Source organism: Nyctereutes procyonoides, unplaced genomic scaffold (assembly GCF_905146905.1).
Source record: "Nyctereutes procyonoides isolate TBG_1078 unplaced genomic scaffold, NYPRO_anot_genome, whole genome shotgun sequence".
Classification (NCBI taxonomy): Eukaryota; Metazoa; Chordata; class Mammalia; order Carnivora; family Canidae; genus Nyctereutes; species Nyctereutes procyonoides.
Window position 1 is genome coordinate 5,063,932 of NW_026575160.1, and position 25,919 is coordinate 5,089,850.

Consider the following 25,919-nt stretch of genomic DNA (forward strand, 5'->3'; position numbering starts at 1 on the left):
GTCACAATCACAACTGAGTAATTGTAGTCATTGACCTACCTCCTGAGAAAGTGGGCAGGGGGGAGAAAAATCAGACTCTTCTACCATATGCCAGGCTACTTCTCATCCACTCTCCTCTGGAAAATCAGCTTTTGGCATTCATTTTCCAATGAGGGCGGGAGGGAGTTCTGAGTTAAAATATACGACAAACAATAGACTGTGGTATCACGTGGAGGGTGAAACCACCATCGCTTACTTTCAGCATCTGGCTTTTTACCGTTTATGAGGTCATAACTTGACAAATGGCTTTTTAAAAAGTCAGGCTCACTTTACTTGGACTTTGAAGCCTGCCTTATTGGTGAGCAAACTGAAGGGGGTTCTGTTCCTGCCTTAGAGCTTTTTTTTTTTTTTTTTTTTAATCCTACCCCAGCTCCTGTGCTCACCAGTGACTGTTAAATATAAGGACCTTAGAAGCTATTTAGGATTACTGAATGCCTGAAACACACAAAAACCCATAGCAGTAAAAAAAAAAAAAAAAAAAAAAAACACAACAAAAAACAAAAAACCATAGCAGAGTTAAACAGTTGTAGATGTTCATTTGAAGACTGCAGTCCTCAAGCAGGTGAAAATGGTATAACCGGGCATGTTGGTCATCCATGTAAATGACTCACAGGTGATTTATGTTACCAGCTTTTTTCTAAATTACTTTCTCTTTTCCCTCCTAAGCCTTGGGACCTCTGATAAAACTGATAAAATATTATTTTTCTTTTTGGTGTGGTAAAATACACAGAGCATAAGATGTGTCATAATATCAAAATATCATTTTAACTATTTTTAAGTGTGTAATTCAGTGTCATTAAGTACATTCACATTGTGGCCCAACCATCATCCCCACTAGGTTTTTCATCTTCCAGAGCTGACAGTGTGTACCTGGTAAAAAGTAACCCTCCCTCTCCTTCCCCCAGCCGTAGCCCCACCCCCTTCCCCTCTACTGTTAGCTCTCACAACTACCACTCTGACTATTCCAGATACCTCCTGTGAGTGGAAAGCAGGTATTTGCCTTATGTGACTGGTTTATTCAATCACTTAGCATAATGTTTTCAAAAGGTTTGTCCATGTTGCAGCATGTGTCAGAATTTCCTTCCTTTTCAAAGCTGAATCATGTTCCATTGGTTGCTTATGCTGCATTTTGTTTATTCACTCATCCACTGATGGACATTTAGGTTGCTTCCCCCTCCTGGCTATTGTGAATAATGCTGCTATGAACATGAGTGCCCTGTAGCCTTTTCCTGCTTTCAGGTGTTTGGGGTACATACTCAGAATCGTATGGCAATTCTCTGCTTAATTTGTTGAGGAACAGTCATATATTTTTTTTCACAGTGGCTTCACAGAATTTTAGATTTCCACTGTGTTACATTTTTCTTCAATTGTTTGAAATAACTCTTTAGACTTACAGCATTCTTCTAGTTCTCTGTAGCTAGAGAAATAGTCAATATATGCTTTTATTTCAATTTATTTGAACACAAAGATTGTGAAATGACAAGAAAAGGCTTTGCTAATAATTCCGTAAGCTTCGAGCAGAAGTTCTTCCCTTTGCATCTTCACTTCTCATTCTAACTGCTGGGTACACACACTTCCTGGGATTAAAAGCACAGCAAGGAAATATCTTTCATTTTGTTTCTTCACAATGTTTATGTGTAGAGATGACAACATAGTGTGCTTTGTGTTAATAAACTATGTAATCATTTTATTTGGTGGTTGCCATTTTTTAAAGTATGTTTAAATAATGTTGCCATGAGCATCTTCACAGAACTCTATATTTTTCTTGAATGATTTTCTGATCTGCATTAGGACAAATTTTCAGAAGTAGAGAAGACCGTGGCTCTGCTTAACACTTTTCTAAGGGAGATTCAACTTCCTTGTAACCTTAACATTTGACTTCCCAGAGATTGATTTATGACTTAAAAATTATATGTGTTGTTAAAATAACACTTTGTTATTCAATAAATTTTAAGAACTTAATCTTAGCCAAATTAAAAAAACATTTTTAATTTTTATTTTAATGTATGCTAGAGGAAACCTGAATATCTTAGAAGTTGTCGTTCAAAATATTTGTTTATATAAATGCATACTAGTTTTCCCTTCATTAGCTCTCAGAGAACTTTCTAAATATATTTAACCTTTTTAAACATGTGTACCTACTTTAAGAAGAGAGATGAATCTCTCTGCTGATATTTTTACTGAGGATCTGTATATTATTAAATCAACCATATGTACACAGAACCTATTAGTATATAGCTCTTTGGTAGTACTATGAAAGAGAATTTAAAATATATATTCTGCCCTGGAAAAGATAATAATGCCAAAGGATCTATTCAGAATGGTTCTAAAAAAAAGTTTGTCAAGACAAGCAATAGATAATCAATGTATCAATATTTAAAACATTGTACGGACCACCACAGCCATTTACAGGCCAAAGAGGTCAGTGGGGTCTGAGTGATAAAGAAATTCCATGTGACAGTGAATGTGAGATTAAATAAATAGGTAGTTAAGAAATTAATACACAGTTCTAATTTTTGTCATTCAGAATAAAGAACTGAAAGTAGCTAGAGCTGCTCCCCTATTTGATGCCACTACCTCTCTCAACTTCTCCGGAGGTAAGTAGTGATCTCTGATCTCTGTTCCATAGACATGATGTCTGTGCCCTTTGCTGTTCTCCATCTTTTGGTGAAGATGGGAACAACTCAACTAAATTTACTCCAGGGCAGTACTCTAAAACCTTGAGAGGGCAAATGTATTACAAGGCTAATTCTTAGGATTTTTTGAGGGTACGTTCATAGGTGCAAATGCTTTTTGAATGACCTTTTCACAAAATCAGTGCACTGATGGAGAAAGCTGTCAGAGATTTTCTCTGAGAGAGTTCAATTGTGCAGAATCTAACTAAAACTGAATTCTTGAAGGTAAGCGTGTATTTAGGAGTCTGGCTAGAGTCAGGGAGGTGGGGTTGGGGAATTCTTCAGTTAGGTACCTAATTTTTTGGGACACCTTTCTACATATTCTTTTACAGTCACACAAATTCTGTTTTGATACTTCTGTTGAATTAGCTCATGTCTACTTTTAGTCACTGAGTGAGCGAATAGTGAAGTGAGATGAGAACTTTTTCTGGTCTTCACTAATCCTGTTGAGTTTGTCTTCGAATACTTCATGTGTCCGAAATAATAGCTTTTCTCTGAAGGACAAAGTTGGGGGGGGGGAATAACAGTTTGAACACCCCCAAAAGGATTTATTTATTTTAAAAAAGCATGACTTCCTATGGTAGTATGCAGTATTATTTTCATACATGTACAGTTGAAACAAGATTTTAAAAAAATATCTGTTGTAACAATAACCATAATCTAATTAGATGTCCATCACTGTTCCTACATTTTCCAAAGTCTTCTAGGATCTCCTCTGGTTCCAAGTCTCAGGGCTGGACACAGAAAAAAGTTTGCAGACTTTTTTTTCTCTACAATTCAGTCTTTAGCAACTTCAGAGCTTTCTTCATGTTGTCGAGCACTAATGGGAAAAAGGTTGCCACAGTTAACAAAGATGTCACCAGAAATTATACTGATAGCTTTAGTAAGCCCTAAACGTAGATATTTATTCATTGTTGAATGGGGTGCTATTTCATGATAGGGTGAACAATTGGTAAATTTGTTATAATTTTTTTTTTTTTTTATGATAGACATACAGAGAGAGAGAGACAGGCAGAGACACAGGCAGAGGGAGAAGCAGGCTCCATGCACCGGGAGCCCGACGTGGGATTCGATCCCGGGTCTCCAGGATCGCGCCCTGGGCCAAAGGCAGGCGCCAAACTGCTGCGCCACCCAGGGATCCCTAAATTTTTTTCTAAAAGTAGGTGAATTAGCTTTTATTACACAAGCCAATTGTCTTCCAATATTTATTACATGTCTTTTCTACAAAGCACTGTAATATCACCTGTGCAGGATACCTGCCTTTAAGGAATCCAAAGTCTTATTAAGAAATATATATTGAGAATGGCCAGTACGTGAAATGTGCTTCCTTGGTCCTCCCTGCACCCCCTGGAGGCATCGCTAATGGCCTAGGATAATCTTGGCTGCTGCCCAGATGCAGCCTCAAGTCTTCCCCGGCATAATGTTCTAGGTCAGTGCCGCTCAATAGATATATCTGTGATAATGAAAAATATTTAGTGCCTGTGCATTGTGTCCTTAAACTGTGGTTACTATGCCTAATGAACTGAATTTTAAATTTTAATTAATGTAATATTAAAGAGTTATGTGTAGCTCATGGCTTCCATGTTGGGCAGTACAGTTCTAGGCAGCCTCCAGTCATTGTGCAGAATTGGTTCTTAGGACAAAACCCAATTTTCTTCCCAGAAGGACTAATTAGATGCCATAACTAGGTACAGTCTCCCTTTGAGGTGCTTTGTCCTGAGTCTCTTAACATTTTTTTTTTCTTTCCATTTTATGGCAACTCCAGGGAAAGTGAGTATCTTACCAACTATTGGGAAAAATCTTTCCTTCTGATCTTTAAAATTGAACCTAAACTCAATATCAACAAACTGGACTACATTATTTCACTTTCATTATTCGGAGAAAGTGTTTAAGGCATGCAGATTCCTGTTATAATAGTACAGTTACTCTTGCACTTGATTCTATGGTAGAAGGAGTTTGTATGATCGGGTGTCTAAGGAAAAGCAGGAAATAGGATCATAGAATCCTCCTAGAGGAAAAGATACCCAATCTAAAGAGTCTTTCACTGAGATTTAAATAAATGAGACCAAGGTGAATATGATTTGCCAGAGAGCACAAGGCTAGTTAAGGCCAAACATCCTGTGTGTCTGAGCAGAGCTTTCTTCTTCCTCATCATGGACTCCACTCGTAGCACAACAGCAAAGAGCCATGTCAAGGAGGGGACACTTACGTAGAGCTATATCTGAAGGTTCATAAGCGTAGAGACGATTTGAGTATCTTCCAGTGATGTCAGCTCTAACTGTCAGGGATGGGTCTATAAAGAAAAAAACAAACAGATGCACCGAGGCTCCTTCCACAGTTTGGCTATTGTGGACATGGCTGCTAGAAACATCGGGGTGCAGGTGCCCCGGCGTTTCATTGCATCTGAATCTTCGGGGTAAATCCCTAACAGTGCAATTGCTGGGTCGTAGGGCAGGTCTATTTTTAATTCTTTGAGGAACCTCCACACAGTTTTCCAGAGTGGCTGCACCAGTTCACATTCCCACCAACAGTGTAAGAGGGTTCCCTTTTCTCCGCATCCTCTCCAACATTTGTTGTTTCCTGCCTTATTAATTTTCCCCATTCTCACTGGTGTGAGGTGGTATCTCATTGTGGTTTTGATTTGTATTTCCCTGATGGCAAGTGATGTAGAGCATTTTCTCATGTGCATGTTGGCCATGTCTATGTCTTCCTCTGTGAGATTTCTCTTCATGTCTTTTGCCCATTTCATGATTGGATTGTTTGTTTCTTTGGTGTTGAGTTTAATAAGTTCTTTATAGATTTTGGAAACTAGCCCTTTATCTGATATGTTATTGAATGGAGTTTCTGTTCCCGAGTAAGCTCTGTTGCATGAGGAAGCCCAGGTACTTATCCACGGCCAATGTAAAGAACACAGCGTGTGATCTGCCTTGTGGAGTTCTAGTCTATCTACTCTGCAACCCGGCCTGGCTGCCAGTACCCAAAGCAAGGCCTGGAGCACTTGACAGCTGTGCAATGCTATTTGTGGGAAAGGTTATGAACCCTGCTGTCCTATCTATAGCAACCTGAAAACAGAATTATCCATACTGGCAGGGAGGTATGGGTTGGGTACCTTGGTGAAAACACTGGCTTTCTCTGCTAAAGAATTATTTCAAACTTTTGAAATGATTATGTCGTAATTGCAACCTGTTACCAAGAACAACCTAGATAATTAGAAACCCACATCCAATGCTAGTTTTCAAAACCAAGGGTGGTTTTTAATGAATAGAAGAATGCAAACCCTTAAGAACATCAAAGGTCAAACAAGCCTGTAGGGCCCCTCTTTTTTCATTATATTGTTATCTAGCTGCATTTAAAAAAGATTTAGGAGTCTTTCCCTTTGTAAACATATGTCCCTAGAGGTTTAAATCCTTTTTTCCATGTTTTATATTTAATTTGAAGCTATCAACTAATGAGAAAAGAAGGCATTTTAAACATAAGGTGTATCAAAAAGGGAGCTACTAGGATCTACACAGGTCTAGAAACCTTGGCTCGTGAGAGAGGATTGAAGGGGCCTAAGGTGCATGTCCTGAAAACTAGATGTAGGCACGGGAGAACCAGCTGCTTGTATGCAAATTCTGCCACTGGTACTTAAGTGGACAATCTGTCATTTCAGAATGTTGGAATGGGCCCAATTGACATTAATTACAAAAAGCAGACATTTATTTGTTCAACAAAGACTTAAAACCTATTATACTTCTGCTACGTGCAGAGGATATAAACACAGGGTCTACTCTTTGTAATAAATTAACATAAGAAAAGCTTTTTAACTGCCCAATCTTTGGCTCACAATACCACAGGCAGCACAGTGGAACCACCTAGAAAGCTTTAAGAAAGACATCCAGCCTCCCACCCTGCAAGATTTGGATATAATTGGTTTTAGGTGTGGCCTGGGCTGTTGATTTTTAAAATCTTCTGGGTGATTCTAACCTGTAGCCAGTGTCTACATTCCTGAGCTGAGTTGGTTCTTTTGGAAGGAATTGAATGTGGGTTAAAATGCCCTGAGACAGGAATAATGCTATGAAAAGAACTGCACACAGTGTAACTGGATGACCTATAAAGTCCCAAATTAAGTGTTCTAGATTTTCTAAATCCTAACAAAACTGAATCTATAAAATTAGCTTGAGGTCAGCCTTCCTCATTTTTATCCTTCACTTGTTTCTTTCCTCTGTTATGTGCATTTAGTGTGAACTTGGATGGATTACATAGGTGAACCAGTTGATGAGTGTGAGCTCTGCCATGTGATAGATTTATTTCTACATTGTCCTTGAATCACTATAACTTGGCTCAAAGCCAATCTCAATTCATGTGTCTAATCATTTAACAAGTATTTATTGCCAGCCTACCACAGGGTCATGATGAAACTATGATGGTCAGAAGAAATAGACACAGGCCCAGCCACAAAGAGCTGTAGTCCTATGGGGGAAATAGATACTGAACAATCACCTGATAAATACAAAATTATAACTGAGGAGAGAGTGCCTACTGAGAGGAGCATGGTGCCACAAGAGCACATAGTGTGGATTGTGTCCAGTCAGTGAATGACAGTGATGACTGGGGAGTTAATTAGGCAATGGCAAGGTGTATGAGGTAAGCAGGAAAAGCTTGCCAGTGGAGGGAACAGCATATGAAAAGTACCAGTGGCTGGAAGGAGCATGGCTCTTCTGATTTTTTCCAGCCATATTCCTAATGTGCCCCCCCCCAAAAAAAAATTATCAAAAAATGTCAGAAAAAAAATCCAACATACAAGTTGAAAGAAAAATATGAATTTATAGACCTGGTGATGTATTCAGGAAAATGAGTAATACATTTAAACAGTTAGTAGAGTGCTTTCTTCTCAGATGTATTTGTGACAGGGCACGGTACATTTACATTAGCAGATGAGAAACAAACCTGTAAATAGGTATACGTTTGAATTTTCTAATGATGAAATGTTGAGAAATGTAAAGGAATGTTAGACCCCTGGCTAAGGTGTGACAATGGCCATGGCCAAAATGGAGTGGCAGGTGAGAGAGGGAGTGCAGCACTTGGGCAATTATCACTGTGCTTGATCTCATTGCCATCTTTACTTACCTACAAATATGATCCTGGGGACATACTGGCCGTCAGGAGAAAGGTGTTTATCAGTTGTTTCATACTAAGATTAAAAGAAAAGACAGCTTTTAGTTTGTTTATTCTTTAGTTATTTTCAAACTCATTAATACAGAAATGTGGCCATTACTGGGCTGGGCTTCTTGAGATGCTGTAAGGCACATCTCTTCCACAGGGAGTTTATGACCCAGATGGGGAGGCAAGCTATACACATGAAGTAGTAAATAAGCTAGAGCAAACTAATGCAGAACTTGAGGTAGAGAGCGAGTGAATGAATATGATGAAGAGCAAAAAATGTTCAAGAAGGGAGACTATAGAGCGAGTTACAGCATTTGGGAAGTTACATCTTGGATGAGATAGGAGGAAATAGAACAATGAAAACCAGTCATTTTCAAAGAAATTACAGAAACAAACAGGCCTATCTTATGGCACTTATCTTTAAGGAATGCACGTCACTTGAGAGATACAGGTAGGAAAATGAATATTGAGGATCTAGTTGGTGTGGTGTTATGAAGGAAGACCAGTAGGTGCAGCGGGCAGGTTAGATGACCAGAGCAGGGCATCTAAGTTTGTATGCAAGTTTCACTAAGACTCTCTGAAGTGGGAATCTTAAAAAATGAATAGGAGTCAGATATGTGAAAAATTAGGTTACTCCAGGCAGTGGTAGAGATGGCACAAAGGTAAAGGAAAGGCATAGCACTTTCTGGTATGACCATGAGTTTAGGAAGGATTGAAATATAGGGATGTATGATGCAGTGGAGAAAGAAAATGCTGGAGAACTGCTTCCAGGGCCGGCTCATGAGAGGTCTTGCACACCATGCCAGTGTTTGCTCGTGTTCAGAAATAGATCAAAATCACTGGAGGGATTTAGAAGTACCATAATCCCAGTTTGGTTTTTAGAATCATTACTCTGAAAGCTATGTGGGATTAGCTGGGATTTATTTTGTAGGCAGTGAGCCATTTAGTAATACTGTAGTAAATCAGGCAAAGAGAAATTCTTACACTAAATAGTGGGCCTCACTTTATATGGAAGTGGCCGATAGCAAGAATATTGAGACATTAGAACAACAGCATTTTTTGACTACTGGAGGCCTGGAGGAGAACACAGTCTTGAATGAAACTTTCAGTGAAACACGTAATAAAATTGAGCTATTTGCAAATCCTGCACCAAGCTAATAAATTAATTGTTGGACATGTTGAGATTAAGCTAATAATGCAATATCTGGACCACAGTGGCACACACAAGTGGGAAATTGTTGCCTGTTTGGGTAAGATGTGGGAATTAACCATGCATGGGCATTGATTAAAGGCAGCTGTGGATGAAATTGTTCATAGAGAATATAAAATATTAAAAAGAATATAAAATATTAAGAAGTCAAGTAGAGATTCACCAAGTCACTAATATTAAAAGGTAGGAAGAGGAAGAGAAGCCTATGGAAAGAGATACTGATGTGAATGCTCTTTGAAGAAGTCAACCTTTGTCAACTTGTGAAGAGGTAGAGAGAGAGAGAAGGAGGGAGGTGAAGGGGAAGGGAGGGAGGGAGGGAGAAGACATAGGGTTAGGTCATCTTGTGAGTTGTTTATTGTTTGCTTGTTTCCTTTTGGAAGGAAAGTGGAACCTGTTTGTATCTGAGTAGAAAGAACATGCAGACAGAAGTGTCAGCCATCAGGAAGGGTGTTGATGATGAAGTAAGGTGGGAATGCATGAGGCTAAAGCCCATGTGCAGTGATGTGCTTTAGACAGCCGGGAAACTGTCACTCCCAGGGAGAGAGGGGACAAGGCCTAAGAAGGGGTGTACAACCTCAAGACTGTAGAGGAAGGGGCCTGGGAATAGATTTGTAAAGACAAAAACCTTCCCATTAGTATAGCAACAGAGAAAGCCCTGACCACAGGAGCCTATTTTTCAGATAGCCTAAAATGATTAATTACTAAATAAAAGAATAGCTGTGCAAAATAGATTATGAATAAAATATTTTTTTTTCTTTGTAATCTGTGAGATGTGATCCTTGGGATAGACCCCAGTCAGTGCAGTGGGACTAATATGCACAGGAAAAATGAATCATCCATTTCAAATAATGAGCCATGGAGAAAGGTCAGTGATGATGAAAAGTGAACTTACAACTAGATTGAGGAGGACAAACTGCTCTGCCAATTTCTGGATTTCTTTATTTTCAGCAAACACTTTCTTTAAAGCTAGAAAATACAAAAGAATCATGAAGTATCCATCTCATTGCTGGTTGAAGCCATTGTTCTCTGTTATATTTTATGATGAACTGTATATTTAATATACTAACTTTGCCTTTTGAAGAAACAATTAGTGAAGTAGTATCTAGGCCAGTGACTACCTTTGCTGCTTGCCATTCACTCATTCATTCATTCATTCATTCATCCACCCATTTTTTTCCAACCCATATTTATTGAGAGATTCCTATGTGGTACACCCTGTTCTATGCACTTGGGAGTATAGCAGTGGAAAAAAAAAAAAAAAAAGAAAGGTAATGTGTTGTCTTCCTAGAGCTCAAATGCTTATGTGGGACAAAGACCATAAACAAGTAAATACATAATCTAATAACTTCAGATGGAGATATGTACTTTGAAAAAGAACCGAAGAAAGGCAAGAGGTTTAGGAGCCATAGAATGGTCAGGGTAGACCTATCAGAGAAGGTGACGTTAAAGGAGAAAAGAATCCGTTCTAAGATTTATGGGGTATGCCATACTAGATGGAGCAAGAGCAATAGCCCTGAGGCAGGATGCATTTAGGTCCTGGAAGAAAAGCACAAAGGCCAGGCTAGATGGAGTGGAGAAAAACCAAAGGAAGAATGGTAAGAAAGCAAAGATAGCCAGGGGCTGGATTATGTCCAGCCTTGTAGACCATGATCCAGAATTTAGATTTAATTTACTTTTTTTTCCTCTCTCTTTTTTAAGATTTTTATTTATTTATTCCTCATGAGACACAGAGAAAGAGAGAGAGGCAGAGACACAGGCAGAGAGAGGGAGAAGCAGGCTCCATGCTGGGAGCCTGATGTGGGACTCAATCCCGGGTCTTCAGGATCAGGCCCTCGGCTGAAGCCGGTGCTAAACTGCTGAGCCACCTGGGCTGCCCTAGATTTAATTTACTTGTGATAAGAAGCCACATGAGTGGCTTGAGCACATGAGTGAAAGGATCTGATTTATGTTTAACAGCCTCCCTTTGACTTTGGATGGAGAACTCACTGAGGGTGACCACTTAGGTGGCTTCACAGTATCCTAGACAAGATGTGACCGTGGTTTGGATCAGGGCAGTAGAAATGACAATAGGAAGTGGTTGGATTTGGGCGAGACCTACATAATATATGGAGCCCAGGAAAAACAGAATTATGGAGCCTCTTCTTCAAAAATGATTATGTATTTTAAGACAGCACCAACCAGAGATTTAAATCTAGCAGAGGAACCTTCCAGGCACTGGGCCTTGGATGCCTGCACAGCTTGCACGTCCATGAAGCTGGGGCTGGCTTTGGATATATTTGGAAGGTAAAGCAGTGCTATTTGCTGATGGAGTAGACATGGGATATAAGAGAAAGCAAGAAGTCAAGGATGAATCTTAAAGTTTGTTTTTGTTTTTTGAAATGTGCACCAGCTGTTAACACAAAGTATGGAAATATTTGAAGTTACTTTAAACTATGTTTTTACTATATATTCTGTTTTATTTTTAGATATTCTGTTTTATTTAACTGTGCCAGGCACGAGAGAGACCCGAATCTTGGCCCTATAGCTAAAAGCCTATAAGGAAAAGTATAGTTAAAAAAACAGATTACCTTGACTGTGTGGGCATTCATCCAGGTGATGGATAATCATTAAGGGTTTGTTGCTGTAAGAGACAAAAGAGAGATTGGGTAATTTTAATGAGTAAGATTTCATGTATAGCTACTTATCACTAGATGGTGCTCTTGTGAGCTGCAAGAGAACTCTGTAGCCCTCGTCTTTACCTTGTCTTGGATTTGTATAAAGCTTCTTCATAAGTCTGAGTCCAGATGAGCTGATCACCCCAACCTAGAACAAAATGAACCAGTATATTTAAAGCTATTACAATTTCAGGCTAAAGCTGTTGAAAAGCAGTTGTAAAGACTGGGATAAATATATACTGGATACTAACTGAATGCAAAACCCTCTAGAGAAAGTAGAAGCAATTATAAACTTTGATAAATTTAGAAGAAACACATTAAAAAATATTTTTGGCACACAAGTCTCAGCGTCTCAATGAGGCAGTGTTGGAAGCCAACTGGAGGCTGACTCCTACCTCTGGAGAGGGTCTGGGGCAGTTTGGGGGCTGAGTCCTTGGTATCTTTCTTTGCTCCTGATTTAACTGTGATATCTTTGGCCAGAGTGTAAGAGAGGGCGACGAGGAGCAAAAATGCTGACACCGAGATCTTCTCCATGGCAAATCTGATATGGAAAACAAACAGGCAAAATGTCAGTAACACAAAAGGGAATTAGTGGCCATTAGAACCCTCAGACTACATCACAACCCTGACATATAAAGAACTTGAGGCTTAGCTGAGATAGAAAATACGCAGCTGGTATGAAAACCTTCCTTCCACACAATTTTCCTAAGACTGCATAGTATAAGTATCTATCAACTTCTGCATCCGTCTATCAATAGACCTATGTAGATGTAAATATACTGATATAACTATCCATAGATAGAAACCTACAGTATAGAAATAGGTATATAGATAGCGAGAGAGGCAGAGACATAGGCAGAGGGAGAAGCAGGCTCCGTGCAGGGAGCCCGATGTGGGACTCGATCTGGGGACTCTGGGATCACTCCCTGAGCCGAAGGCAGATGCCCAATCACTGAGCCACACAAGCATCCCAAAATTTTAAATTTCAAACATTTTAGTACTGGGAGGTGCCTTAGGTGTTACCACCTCCATTTCTACTCCCCATGCCTCATTTTATAGATGGAGAATCTGAAATTCAGGGAGATGAGGGCTTGGGAGATGGGTACAGAATTGAGTCCTCTGGATCTTGTCATTTTGCTGTGCTGGCTCCCATTTTCCCATCCTGAAACAATTACCCTAAACGTACATATTTCTTTCACCTTCTATTAAAATGGAGATATTGCCCTTAGAGAATTAGATCTAAGTAAAATTAATCCTTATTTAAATTAAAACCTGCCATCTTTGTCACTTAACTGAAAATTTGTATCCATATAACTCTCTCCCTTGTGTGACATTTACTCAAATTCCGTTTATTACTTCTGAATTGACTAAAATATGTCTATGCAAGTTCAGTCTCCTGAAACAATTCTTTGACTCTGTCCATGGGCCTGGATAGTTAGGTGACTGTGGGTATATATTTTAGTGCACAAAAACCATTCTGTGGGGCTCATAACACAGAAATCAACTCTGTGTGTGTCTCTTTGTTAATTTTTTTTCCCCTTCCAGTTAGCTGAGACAGAAAACATGCAGCTGGTATGAAAACCTTCCTTCCACAGAATTTTCCTAAGACTGCATAGTATAAGTATGCATAGTATAACCAGACTGAAGTTAATTCCTTAGGAAAGTTATACTAATACAAAGCAGATGCCTATAAACAGGAAAGTGAACATTATAGGTAAGATCCAGGAGTGAGCAAGGGAGGGAGCTAATTAGTGAATGGAGTTGCACTAGCAAATCACTATGGTTATCCATCACATGCAGAATTGGAGATTCCAGTAAAGACAAAGATTGAAATTGCTTAACAAATACCTCACTGATACTGGTGTAGGTCTCAATAAACTGCAAAGGAAGCAGGATGGACTATTAATACTTAATATTTTTTAAGGGGGGGGGAAGTTTCTCATGTTCTGATGGCTTGAGTGGGAATCTTTACTAAGCATTAGCTGTTTTTTAAAAAAAGCATTTTAAGTTATAAATCCAGGTGATGCCTTGGCTTAAACTAACCAATTATTATCTATCCAAATCATGGTGTGTAGCCACAAAATGTCTGCTTCAAAAAAGACATAAACAAAAAGCAAGGATATACTTTCTTCATTTTCTACTCAGATAAGAATATCTACATAGGTCAACAGTTCCCAGCCTTGTTAGTACAAAGACTTTTTTTTTTAACATAGAAAAGAAAAAAAAAAAAAAGAACTTTGATATGAGAATAATTGTACTTGTAAAATATCAGTTGATTCAGAAACATATCTTGGCAAATAACTACTTGGAATATATCAATAAACATTCGATTTTGTCTTTTATTTATAGCAATAGCCTCTATGTTAGAAAAAATTGTGAATCGGTGGTAGAGCATTTTTATCTATCTGGTTCATTGATGGTTCTTGTTGCATGACCCCTGTCATAGCTCTGCAGAATACCAGCTGGAACAATTGACATAATGTATGTATTTTATGGCAGGATGACTCACTGAAGCCTAATGTCACTCCTGCTGTATAGATATACTACTGCGGGCTCACGTTCTGAGATTCATTCCATCAACTTTTTATAATAAGTAGCTTCTGCTCTGCAAGGGTCCTGCATAAACCACCTCAAAACAGAATGCTAATCATGGGAGATAGTGAGAATTTGGACACATGCACAACCTCTTTGAAACCAGTACTTTTTACTGGTCACTGTATGTCTAATCTTATCTTTAGTAGGGAATGAACTTGCAGGAAGTTTCCCTGCCCCTGTTGAAATGCTTCAGGAAAGCAGCCAGATCTCTCCTCTTACTGCCCAGCCCATGAATTTCAAGACTGAAGATGCAACAAGAATATCTTTACAAGGGTTGCAGAAAGATAATTATTTTTCTGATTTGCAGTAGAATTGTGAATTGCAGTTCCTAGTGGGCAGTCTGATCTGAGATTTGCCAGTCCTGTGGGTCTGGGCTCTAGCCAGTGGGTGAGAAGCAGAGCTTTAAATGGTGAGCAGTACACAGTAATAGAAGACACTGGGTCCTGTCCTAGGCCTGAGCACCCTTAATTAGAATTCACCCACTCTTAAACCACTTATTTCTAGAGAGAGAAAGTATTACCTTGAAACAGCTCAGGAACACAACCCTCTTCCAGGTCTGGCCAAAGAAAGGCCCTAATAAGCTGTTGATGGAAATTCCATTATTCGTTCTGCAAATCCCATTTCGTTGTCCTGGGAACTACCTGGCCCTTCTCTCTCTGTTGATTCCTGAAACTTTACACAGTAATCTGAGCCCAAAACTCACTCTAGCAAGTGCCTTGTAAACAGTCTTGTTAGGAGTCTTACCTGCTTTCCCCACCCACCTGTCCGTATGAGCCAGCCGGCCTCAAAGCAGTCCAAGCCTCCTAGTGTGCTAGCTCAACCCAAGCCTCTATTTATGCACGGAGCACACCTCAATCCCACCCACTAATCCCGTATTTACATGTTGCAAACTCCGAAAGGAACTTTCCTTTTCCCCAGGAACGATCTTCCCTGGGCCAAGAATTCTTTGTTTTTAAAAATAACATTGTACAGGGTATGCTTTTCAGTATGCATGTTTTTGACTGTTTGTGAAAATATATTGTGAAGAGACTTGGGAAAAGATGGGCAGAGTGCCAAATCCAGGTAAGCTTTAAATGAAGATATTTGATTCGTCTGAAGGCTGATTTGTCTTTACATGATTGGATGGAGCGTGTGGTTTATAGATTTTTTTCCCCTCCCCTTTGGGCAGATTGCCTTTATTTAGTTGAGAACACACGAGATGATTCACAATTCTAACTTCTCCAGCCATTTGACCTGCCACCCTCCATTGTAGTACAAATTATTTTTTACCATTCACTTCCTCTTCCTGGCAAACAAAATGTACACTCACAATGGCTACGAAGAGATTACAAGTCAAGCATTCACGGAGTATTTCAAAGCTGAGGAAGTTATTGAAAAAAGACACCTAATAATGTGAGTTTCTGTTAAATACACTGTAGTTGAATATATACAGCAACTTCCCTTGAAAAAGTTCATAAGGAATTCACAGATACTCTCTCATTTAACAGCAAACTTTTCTGCAAGGCATGCAGGAAGCCATTCACCTCATTTTTCAGACCGCGAAACAGGTCTGCAACTTGTTTTTTCACTCAAGATCATACAATCATTCACTAAAGATTTTAGGACTGAACTCTGATTTTCTGTAAAAAATTTCAATCTTGAGTTTTGTTCATGAAGCTATATGTAATCCTTAAAAGCTCGAATGGATAAATCTTTAGGCACAGAAAATTAACTAATTGTATACAAACCCTACTTTTAAAATGAGTTAAGGGATCCCTGGGTGGTGCAGCGGTTTAGCGCCTGCCTTTGGCCCAGGGCGCGATCCTGGGGACCCGGGATTGAATCCCACGTCGGGCTCCCGGCGCATGGAGCCTGCTTCTCCTTCTGCCTATGTCTCTGCCCCTCTCTCTCTGTGTGTGTGTGTGACTATCATAAAAAAATAAAATGAGTTAAGATTATAATATTTCAAAACATTTTTAAGTATACATATTTTTTGATAAAGCCAAAATTCCAATGGGCAAAGTAGTGGTTCCCAAAATACTGAATTTTCTTTCCCTTACTAACGGAGTTTACAGAGGTAATTTCTTTAGAAGTTTATTATTTTTAAAAAAATTTTTTTTATATTTATTTATGATAGTCACAGAGAGAGAGAGAGAGGCAGAGACATAGGCAGAGGGAGAAGCAGGCTCCATGCACCGGGAGCCCGACGTGGGATTTGATCCCGGGTCTCCAGGATCACGCCCTGGGCCAAAGGCGGGCGCTAAACCACTGCGCCACCCAGGGATCCCTTCTTTAGAAGTTTAAATGAAAACTGGTTGGCTCAGTAGATTGATCTTCTGACTCTTGATTTCTACTCAGGTCATGATCTCAGGGTCATGGGATCTCAATAAATAAATCTTAAAAAAAATGTTTGAAGACAATGATTTGAGATAAACATTAAAACTGAAAAGGCTTTTATATAAACCCTTAGTCTATTCACCCCTTAGAATATTCAACTCAATCCCCTCAGCTGTGCAGATGAAGAAACAAATATGTTAAAAAGTTAATGATGCTGAAGGTCCAACAATTCCTTTAGGGCATTGCTGGGACCAAAGCTCAGGTGTCCTCTAGTCCATCACCTGCTCAGAGTGGAAAGTGGGCAGGATTTGGGGTCACAAGATTTCAGTCTGAGTCCTGCATCCTGGTGCATGCTCATTGGACAAGCAGAGATGCCATTTACTTCTTTGATTTCCTTTTCTATAAAACAAGGATGCTATTACCATATATGACTGTTCTGAAGCCTCTCCTTGGCTTCTTGAAGCTGTCTTCTCCCTACATCTTCACATGGCCTTCCTCTGTACCTATGTCCTAATTTCCTCTTATAAGGACACCAGTTATCTTGGATTAGGGCCCATTGTAATGATTTATTTTACCTTAATTTCCTTCCTAAAGACCCTATCTCCAAATATAGTCATATTCTGAAGTACTGGGGATTATGATTTAAACATCTGAAGTTTGAGAGAATACTTCAGTCCATACATTTGGTAATGAAAAATGTCTCGGGCTGAGTGAAGTAAGTCAGTCGGAGAAGGACAAACAGTGTATGTTCTCACTCATTTGGGGAATATGAATAATAGTGAAGGGGAATATAAGGGAAGGGAGAAGAAATGTGTGGGAGATATCAGAAAGGGACACAGAACATAAAGACTTCTAACTCTGGGAAATGAACTAGGGGTGGTGGAAGGGGAGGAGGGCGGGGGGTGGGGGTGAATGGGTGACGGGCACGGAGGGGGACACTTGACGGGATGAGCACTGGGTGTTATTCTGTATGTTGGTAAATTGAACACCAATAAAAATTAATTTATAAAAAAAAATAAAATAAATAAAAAAAATAAAAAAAAAAAAGAAAAATGTCTCGGGTTTGTTATAATTAATTACAATGGTATTGTAATTGTTCAACTTTATTCCTATGCCTGATCTTGTGTCAATAAATAGCCAGTACTTGTTGTACTAAGGTATGACAGGGAGGAAGTAATTATTAGAATATACCCTATACACATCATGATGATGATGAAAGCTATGATTGGCATGCATAGCTTTCTTGGTGTGGAACAATGAGGGTTTTGTAAATGGTACAAGTTTCTTATATGTTATTAAATGTCATTACTTTTAACAGTGATGTCATGTAATCAGTGTTTTAGATTTGGTGAAAATCTGTTGTTAGTAAATTGTTTTAGTTTTTTAAATAGGCTCCACACAGCATGGAGTCCAGCTTGGGGCTTGAACTCATAACTCTGAGATCAAGACCTGAGCTGAGATCAAAAGTCAGACTCAACCAACTGAACCACCCAGGTGCTCCAATAAATAACCATTTTGATTCCCCAAGTAAGATTTCATAATGTGTTATATAAGATAATGTTTGTCAACAATGTTTGACAATGTATGTCAAACTACACATAGTACCAATAACGCTAAAGATAGTTTAATTAAGGGTACTCTGTACCTTTGTGTTTTATACATTTATGTCATCACACTTTCAGAGGCTTTTATTCATGCAGATTTCAAAGTAGATTATGTTATATTTTTCAGAATTTAGAGACTTATAACAATAACTAGCAATTATTGAATATCCAGTAGGCACTGGGAACTTGACTATATTATTTTATTTATTTGCACATTCTTTTATTTCTTCACCAAATAGTCATTGAATGTACTTGTGTAGCAAATAGTATGCCAGGCATTAAAGATAAAAAGGTGAAAAGGAAATGGTCAGTTATTGAGGTTGCCAGACATATATATAGACAATTGTCATTCAGAGCGTTAAGCCATGTCATGGAAAAACTCAAAGAAGTTGAAGACATTGCCCCTGTTCTAAGGTTACTTATGATCTGACTGAAAAATGAAGATAAAAACTCACTAAATATCATATAGTAAGGGACAAGTAATCAGCTGTTGTTATTTTAAAGAGAAGGTAGAGATTGATATCCACTATAATGTTTACATTGATAGTGGAAAGCAAGATTTCCAGATGGAGGAAAGGTTAAAGAATTTGCAAAATATGTTTGTTGGATATTTTTTGTTTGTTCATTTATTTGTTGGATATTTAACGGGACTGACCTACTAAAGTGAGATCTATCCTGGTAACTCATGGACAATAGGTTCAGAAAGGTGTTTTGAGGCTAAATACCTGTGTCCTTGGATGTCATTAGAAGGAGTTTAGATTTCACCCTTGGAAGGAAATGTCCTGTGGTGGTAAAGAGGGCCAGTTGTAGATTCAGATTGGTTTAAGTTCAAATCCAGCTTTATGATTATTGCATTCTCTACTAACCAACCCCTGCAAATTATTTAAACTTTCTGTGTTTTAGTTGTCTTGCTTGTAAAATGGAGATAGATAGCAAGACTTGCTTTCTACTTTCTGTGGAAGATAATATGAAACAATTGAGGTAGAGTGCTTCGAATGCTACATAGCGTGTAGTAAGGGTTCCGAAATATCAGTTATTATTATAGAATGTATTACTTGCTTCTCTGCATTACAATCAGTTAGGTCTCAGCCCATTAACTCCATTATGTAATGTTAAGTCTGTGAATTCCATGACAGCAGAATCTTTGATTCTTCTTTGATTATAGCCTATCACAGGGCTTAGACTTTCAAGACGCACTATTGGAAAAATGAATTTGTCATCATAACAACCTCGTCAGACATGATTCTTTTAGAAATAATGAAAGTAAATTAAGATGTATGATTGCAATTGACTCAATGATTCAAAACTGATGAATGGAGGGATGACAGAAAGCCTCCATAATTGCTGATGGTTAATCCAATATTCCTTTCAGTCTACCAAGCTGCCTTCTGATGTCAGAAAGTAAAGAGAGAAAACTGTAAGCAAATGTTAACCTCCCCAAACAGAATAATAATGAGCTTTATGTGGAGGAAAATGAGAATAGCTTCTTGTCCGCAAGGACTTTGTCTCTAACAGAAGCTTTTCAAAATATTTATCTAACTGCAGATCAGATTGCTGAATGAAGAAGCTTTCCCTAAACTCTAGCTTAGAGAAATAGACATATAGCATTAGTGTTTTGACTAATAGGATGAGTTGATTGCCATTTTAGTTTATCTTGATGTTTGATGGGGGCTTTTGTGTACAAAAATAATTATTTCCTGGGACACCTGGGTGGCTCAGTGGTTGAGCTCCTGCCTTCAGCTCAGGGCATGATCCGGGGGTCCTCTGCCCATGTCTCTGCCTCTCTCTCTGTGTCTCTCATGAATAAATAAATAAAGTCTTAAAAAAATTGTTTCCCACTTTTGGGGTTTAATTGCTATTCAGTGTGTTAAAGGTAAAAATTTAAGGCTCACTTTCCCTAAATCAGGTTTAAGAATTAATTTCAGTAGGTTAAATTTACCGGATTAGATTTAACCTATGGACTTCAATAGACTCAATTAAAGATCACAAATCGATTCTTTTGTTTCAACAGATTTAAACTCAGTTGATCAATAACCCCTTTTACAAACTTTGTTAATGGAACTCTCTCAAATACTTTTAACTATAATTTACAAATTTAAAACCAGTACCTCTAATTCTCTTAAACTTTTAAAATGACCAACAGGGCAGATGTGCAGACATAATGAGCAAAACCTTTTTAAGCACTTTACCAATTCTTATAAAATCATGAACAGAAATTATTGAATATTAATTTCATTTCTATTAACCATTTAATGTTACAAATAGTCAAATATGTTTTCAATTAAGATTCTAATTCTAGCTTATTTTTAATTATTCATAGACTAATATTCAGATTCTTTAAAATATTAGCTTTTCTCATATCTTATAAACACCTAAATAGCAAACACATAAAAGTTATCTCAATAACTCAAAACTTAATCTTCAACTTCACACTTAGAAATCTTAATCCTGATCTGAGGAATATTGAGATCTGAGGAACTTCAACAATTTTATTCCTATTTCCATTCTTTCTTGGGGCCAGCAAAGAGGGAGCAGATTAACCTCTTACATGGTCAAAGGTTCCTGGGTCTAACGTTTGGGACTATGATATGCATCAAAAGCTGCAAAGTAGTTATTGACATATTAATTTAAAGTTGTACCGTTAGATGTATTTCTCAAGGGAAAGTCTAGAGCAGAAGGCTCTACACTGAGTCTTATAGGAAGGTGAGGAAAAAAAGTGCTTGTAGGGCAAAGAAAGAAGCAGACAGAAAAGAGTATGAGGACATCCAAGACAGTGCTATGTCCCGAATCCAAGTGTAGCAGGACCTATGAGCAGGAGTCAACCTGCATGTAATGCAGGTGAGATAGTTTAGGGCTGGAGAAGGGTACCCACTGCTTTAAAGCATTTGAATGGTTTCCAGAGCTGTCTGACTTGTAGCCAGACACTTGGAGAAGACATCTGATTGGGTCAAATTAGTTGCTTTAAGTCAAAATTCATGAGTAGCATGGGTTGAAATATTGAAAAGCCAAATTCTCTGATGTAGAAGTGTATTATCTTCTTGGGTCATGAATAAGTGATTATATGTCCCACTTTGTCCAGAAACGTCTCATTTTAGGCCTGTTGCTGAGTATAATAATTAAAAATATCCCCTTTTACTCTCGGAAGTAGTATAATTTGGGTAATAATCATATTGTCTAGATGATGAAATCTATCAATGTGCTCTGTAGGAAAAATGCTCACACATGTTTCTCCTTTGAGGAATCCATAAACCCCAGCTTAAATACTCTTGCTCGAGTGTTCATATGTCTATTAGCCATCTCAAGGAGCCCGCAGCTTTAGAAATTTTGCATTTAGCTCTCGTACTTGTTTTATAGCAGAGTCTAACATTTCTTCCTGGTTATCAGGAATTTTATACTTTGTACTAAACTGGAAGGAATCCTTAGTCTTCTAGGCATTAAAGTCTCTTGTTTTACCTGAATAAAGATCCACATTCCAAAATCATTTTAGATCATGGTAGAGATGTGCTTTATAGGGAAGAAGACATAAAAAGTAATTTAAAATGTATACAGCGTGGGTGAATGCTTTCCCTATGAATTCTAATCTTTTTGAAATTGAGTGTGTATAAAGGAAACACTAATATCATCCTATTATGTTGAATTGAAGTTCATTCCCAATTGATATGAATAATCTCATAAATAATTAGACTCTCCTGTGGAAGTGATATGCTACTGATGAGTTTGAATAGGGTGGAAACAGGAGTAATTTAAAAATATATATTTGGTTCTAGTAACTTCTTTGGCCATATATGAAAGGAGTTCAAATTCATTAAGGAGACGTGTCCTTAGCAGTTGGAGTCTGACCCTAGAGTCAATATTGTTACATGACAAATACACTTCTGCGGGTGGAGTCCTGAACAAGCAGAGATGCCGTCCGAAGCTGTCATTCCTCCTTATGCAAGTGATTTTTTAAAAGCCTAATCCTGCCTTCTGAGATAGCATTACCCTGACTTCAGTTCTAGGATATTTCTTTTGGTAATTTTTTAAACTTTTCTCCTTCAAAAACTATTTACCGTTATTTTTCCTATCCAGAGTGAACAGACACATTGTCTGTGGTCATGACTTGAGTTTTCTATCTTATGATCTGGCTCTCTGTGCATTGATGTGGCATGTGTTTTGTAAGGGACAGTGGCAAATGAATATAAGTGTAATATGGAAACAACAAAACATTACGTATCAATATTTGCTTGGTAAATAAAACACATGGTATACTCTAGCCTATGATATAATGCTTCAAAGTTAGTGAAGTTTTCTTTAGTGAGTAAAAAACCTGTAAATTTTAGTATTTTCACCTACAGCAGAAAACACTCTACTATTAAACAAGTGGGATCAAAAAGAAAGTCCTATTATGTTTATAATTTTCTCAACTGTCAAATACTAATAAGTAATTTCCCAAAACTTCAACTTTGTGGTGCATATAAATGAATATATAAGTGGGCATAAAATTGAACTTTCTTGGCATCTTTTTGTATGATTCCAGATTTGCCTTGAGTGTGCTTGTATGTGTCTTTTATATACCAATTAATTCTGTTATATTGTTTCTCCAAATGGAATAATTGGTCTCAAAATCTGAGTTTGGATAATTTTGAGGTTTTCAAGAAAAAAACAACCCTTCACTAATGATGATTTAAAGAAATATAATCACTTACTGCTTTCACAAGTTGATCTTTTTGGGACACGTTGCGCTGTCTGATTTTTTATGTTTTATCCTTAAAGTACCAATGAAAGAGTAACACGTACTTATGTTCTCAGTCTTCTTCTGTTTGCCTGTGTTTTCCAGGTGACTCATTCTGTAATAACTTTATTCTCCTAGTCCTCAGCAGTAAGTCAGCCCTGAAAGCAAACAGAGAACATTTACTTTCTTCCAGATTTCTTTAAACCTCGTCATCATTTTAAGACTAGATTTTGTGGTGTTCGTCACGTTGCATTTTTCCTAATCTGTGCTTATAGGAAATACCACATTTGTTCATTATTTCTATTCTTTTCAACTGGGCACAATGGGAAAAAATGGGTTCTAATTCAGTGAATATTGAAGATGTGATTTTAGAAGTGTGTCTTAATTACAGTTAAACCAGTTTTCTATTATTCTTATTTTATGTTGGTATGCCAAATGAAAATCTCTAAGTATAAGAAATCCTATCAACTAATTACTGTAAATGTTCAGCCATTTGATAAATTTGGTCGATTTCCTGAGGTTGTAAGTATAGTTTAAGGGATTTTGAGTGTCTCCAGGGCACGAAATGCAGATATCCTATAAAGAGATTTTCATATGGAATCATTCAGGTCTTTTGTTTAAAATACCAGAATTAGTATTATGATAGTTTTTGTTTTTTAAGCACCAAACTATGGATAGGAATTTTTAAAAATGCAGATGACTACATGGGCATCTTATTTACGACTTAAAGATGAGTCTTATCGGATTCATTTCACTAGTCCTATTCAGGCTCACCTTATACTGCTCTTAAATGAAAATCTTCATTTCTTCACAGTGATTGCAGAAAGGCTTTTATGTAACATGACCAAAATTTGTATCATCTACAGCTCAGATTAGTTTAGGAAACTGGGATTAATGGCCTTCTGAAGACGGGGAAAGGGAATAAAGAAAAAAAAAATCTGTGGAAATAATTACAACTTCTGAAATCATACATTTTAGTGTATGTCTTAAATTATTATTAATAACCATAGCAGTGATTTCTGAAATTTTAAGGTGCTGACACCAGCACAATTTTCTCAAAATGTAATTGGCCATTCATCCTATGTTGAATATTCTCTTGATTCTTGGTAGTAAATTGGGTGCTGTGGTTAGAACATTTCCCCCTTGTGGCTTCATTTGTCAATGTTTATCATAAGCTTCTCCTGCATAATTTCCCTATTGGAGTCATCTGATAGTTTAGTACTACTGGACTATGGAAAAGTGGATAAAAGGGCGTAAAATGGTTGCTCTGTGACTACTAAACTAACACATGAATTTTAATAAAGAGTTTTTTTTCTGCAAAATTACTCCCATAGGTAGAATTAAATTTTTATTTTTATTGGTTTGGGGTGTTATTTTTGCAACCATTTCAAACAGTATACCTTGCTGAATTTTGGCAAAATTGCCTCTCTTTGTTGATTAACTACATGTTCTGAGCTAGATTAAACCAGAGATCTAGTATGAAGTAATAAAATATTTATTTTGGCATGTGATGCAAGAAAGACTCAACTTGAACCCATAAATGGGCACTCAACTCTGTGGTCAACTAATATTCACAAGCAGGAAAGAATATTTATTCGAAAAAGGATAGTCCAGGGATGCCTGGGTGGCTCAGTGGTTGAGTGCCTGCCTTCGGCCCAGGGCGTGATCCTGGGGTCGCGGGATCTAGTCCCACTTCGGGCTCCCTGCATGGAGCCTGCTTCTCTCTCTGCCTGTCTCTACCTCTCTCTCTGTGTCTCTCATGAATAAATAAATAAAATCTGAAAAAAAAGTTTATTCAATAAATGGTGTTGGGAAAATTGGACATCCACAGGCAGAAGAATGAAACTGGACCATTCTCTTACACCATACACAAAGATAAGCTCAAAATGGTTGAAAGATCTAAATGTGAGACAAGAATCTATCAAAATCCTAGAGGAGAACACAGGCAACACCCTTTTTGAGCTTGGCCACAGTAACTTCTTGCAAGATACATCTATGAAGGCAAAGGAAACAAAAGCAAAAATGAACTATTGGAACTTAATCAGGATAAAAACTTTTGCACAGCAAAAGAAACAGTCAACAAAACTAAAAGACAACCTACAGAATAGGAGAAGATATTTGCAAATGACCTATCAGATAAAGGACTAGTATCCAAGATCTATAAAGAACTTATTAAACTCAACACCCAAGAAACAAACAACCCAATCATGAAATGGGCAAAAGACATGATCAGAAATTTCACCGATGAAGACATACACATGGCCAACAAGCATGTGAGAAAATGCTCCGCATCACTTTCCATGAGGGAAATACAAATCAAAACCACAATGAGATACCACCTCACACCAGTGAGAATGGAGTAAATTAACAAGACAGGAAACAACAAATGTTGGAGAGGATGTGGAGAAAGGGGGAACCCCCTTACACTGTCGGTGGAATGTGAACTGGTACAGCCACTCTGGAAAACTGTGTGAATGTTCCTCAAAGAGTTAAAAATGGAACTACCCTATGACCCAGTAATTGTGCTATTGGGGATTTACCCCAAAGATACAGGTGTAGTGAAATGCTGGGACCTGCACCCCAATGTTTATAACAGCAATGTCTACAATAGCCAAACTGTGGAAGGAGCCATGATGTCCTTTGACAGATGAATGGATAAAGAAGATGTGGTCTATGTATACAATGGGATATTACTCAGCCACTAGAAAGAATGAATAACCACCATTTGCTTCAATGTGGATGGAACTGGAGGGTATTATGCTGAGTGAAGTAAGTCAGTCGGAGAAGGACAATCTTTATATGGTTTCACTCATATAGGGAATATAAGAAAAGTGAAAGGGATTATAAGGGAAAGGAGGGGAACTGAGTGAGAAAAATTAGAGAGGGAGATACTGGGTGTTATACTATATGTTGGCAAATCAAACTTCAATAAAAACAAAAACAAATAGAAAAAGAAAGACTAAACTTAAA

The 25,919-nt window shown here is 37.9% G+C and overlaps 1 protein-coding gene across 4 annotated transcripts; it reads right to left on the bottom strand.

Annotated features, from left to right (window-relative positions):
• Positions 1–3,264: 3,264 nt before the first annotated feature.
• AGR2 (anterior gradient 2, protein disulphide isomerase family member) lies at positions 3,265–15,126 on the bottom strand. 4 transcript variants are annotated; one of them, XM_055314769.1, is made up of 9 exons: positions 15,080–15,126; positions 13,572–13,601; positions 12,119–12,264; positions 11,808–11,871; positions 11,637–11,689; positions 9,962–10,035; positions 7,824–7,887; positions 4,924–5,007; positions 3,265–3,534 (listed from the first exon to the last, which is right to left on the bottom strand). In XM_055314769.1, exons 3-9 carry the CDS (start codon positions 12,255–12,257, stop codon positions 3,485–3,487), a joined length of 528 nt encoding a protein of 175 aa, XP_055170744.1. In that variant the 5' UTR covers positions 12,258–12,264; positions 13,572–13,601; positions 15,080–15,126; the 3' UTR covers positions 3,265–3,484. The 4 variants fall into 4 exon arrangements, with proteins under 4 accessions (XP_055170744.1, XP_055170743.1, XP_055170742.1 ...); XM_055314768.1 differs by lacking the exon at positions 13,572–13,601 and having other exon boundaries at positions 15,080–15,111; XM_055314767.1 differs by lacking the exon at positions 13,572–13,601 and having other exon boundaries at positions 15,063–15,106.
• Between the last annotated feature and the right edge of the window lie 10,793 nt (positions 15,127–25,919).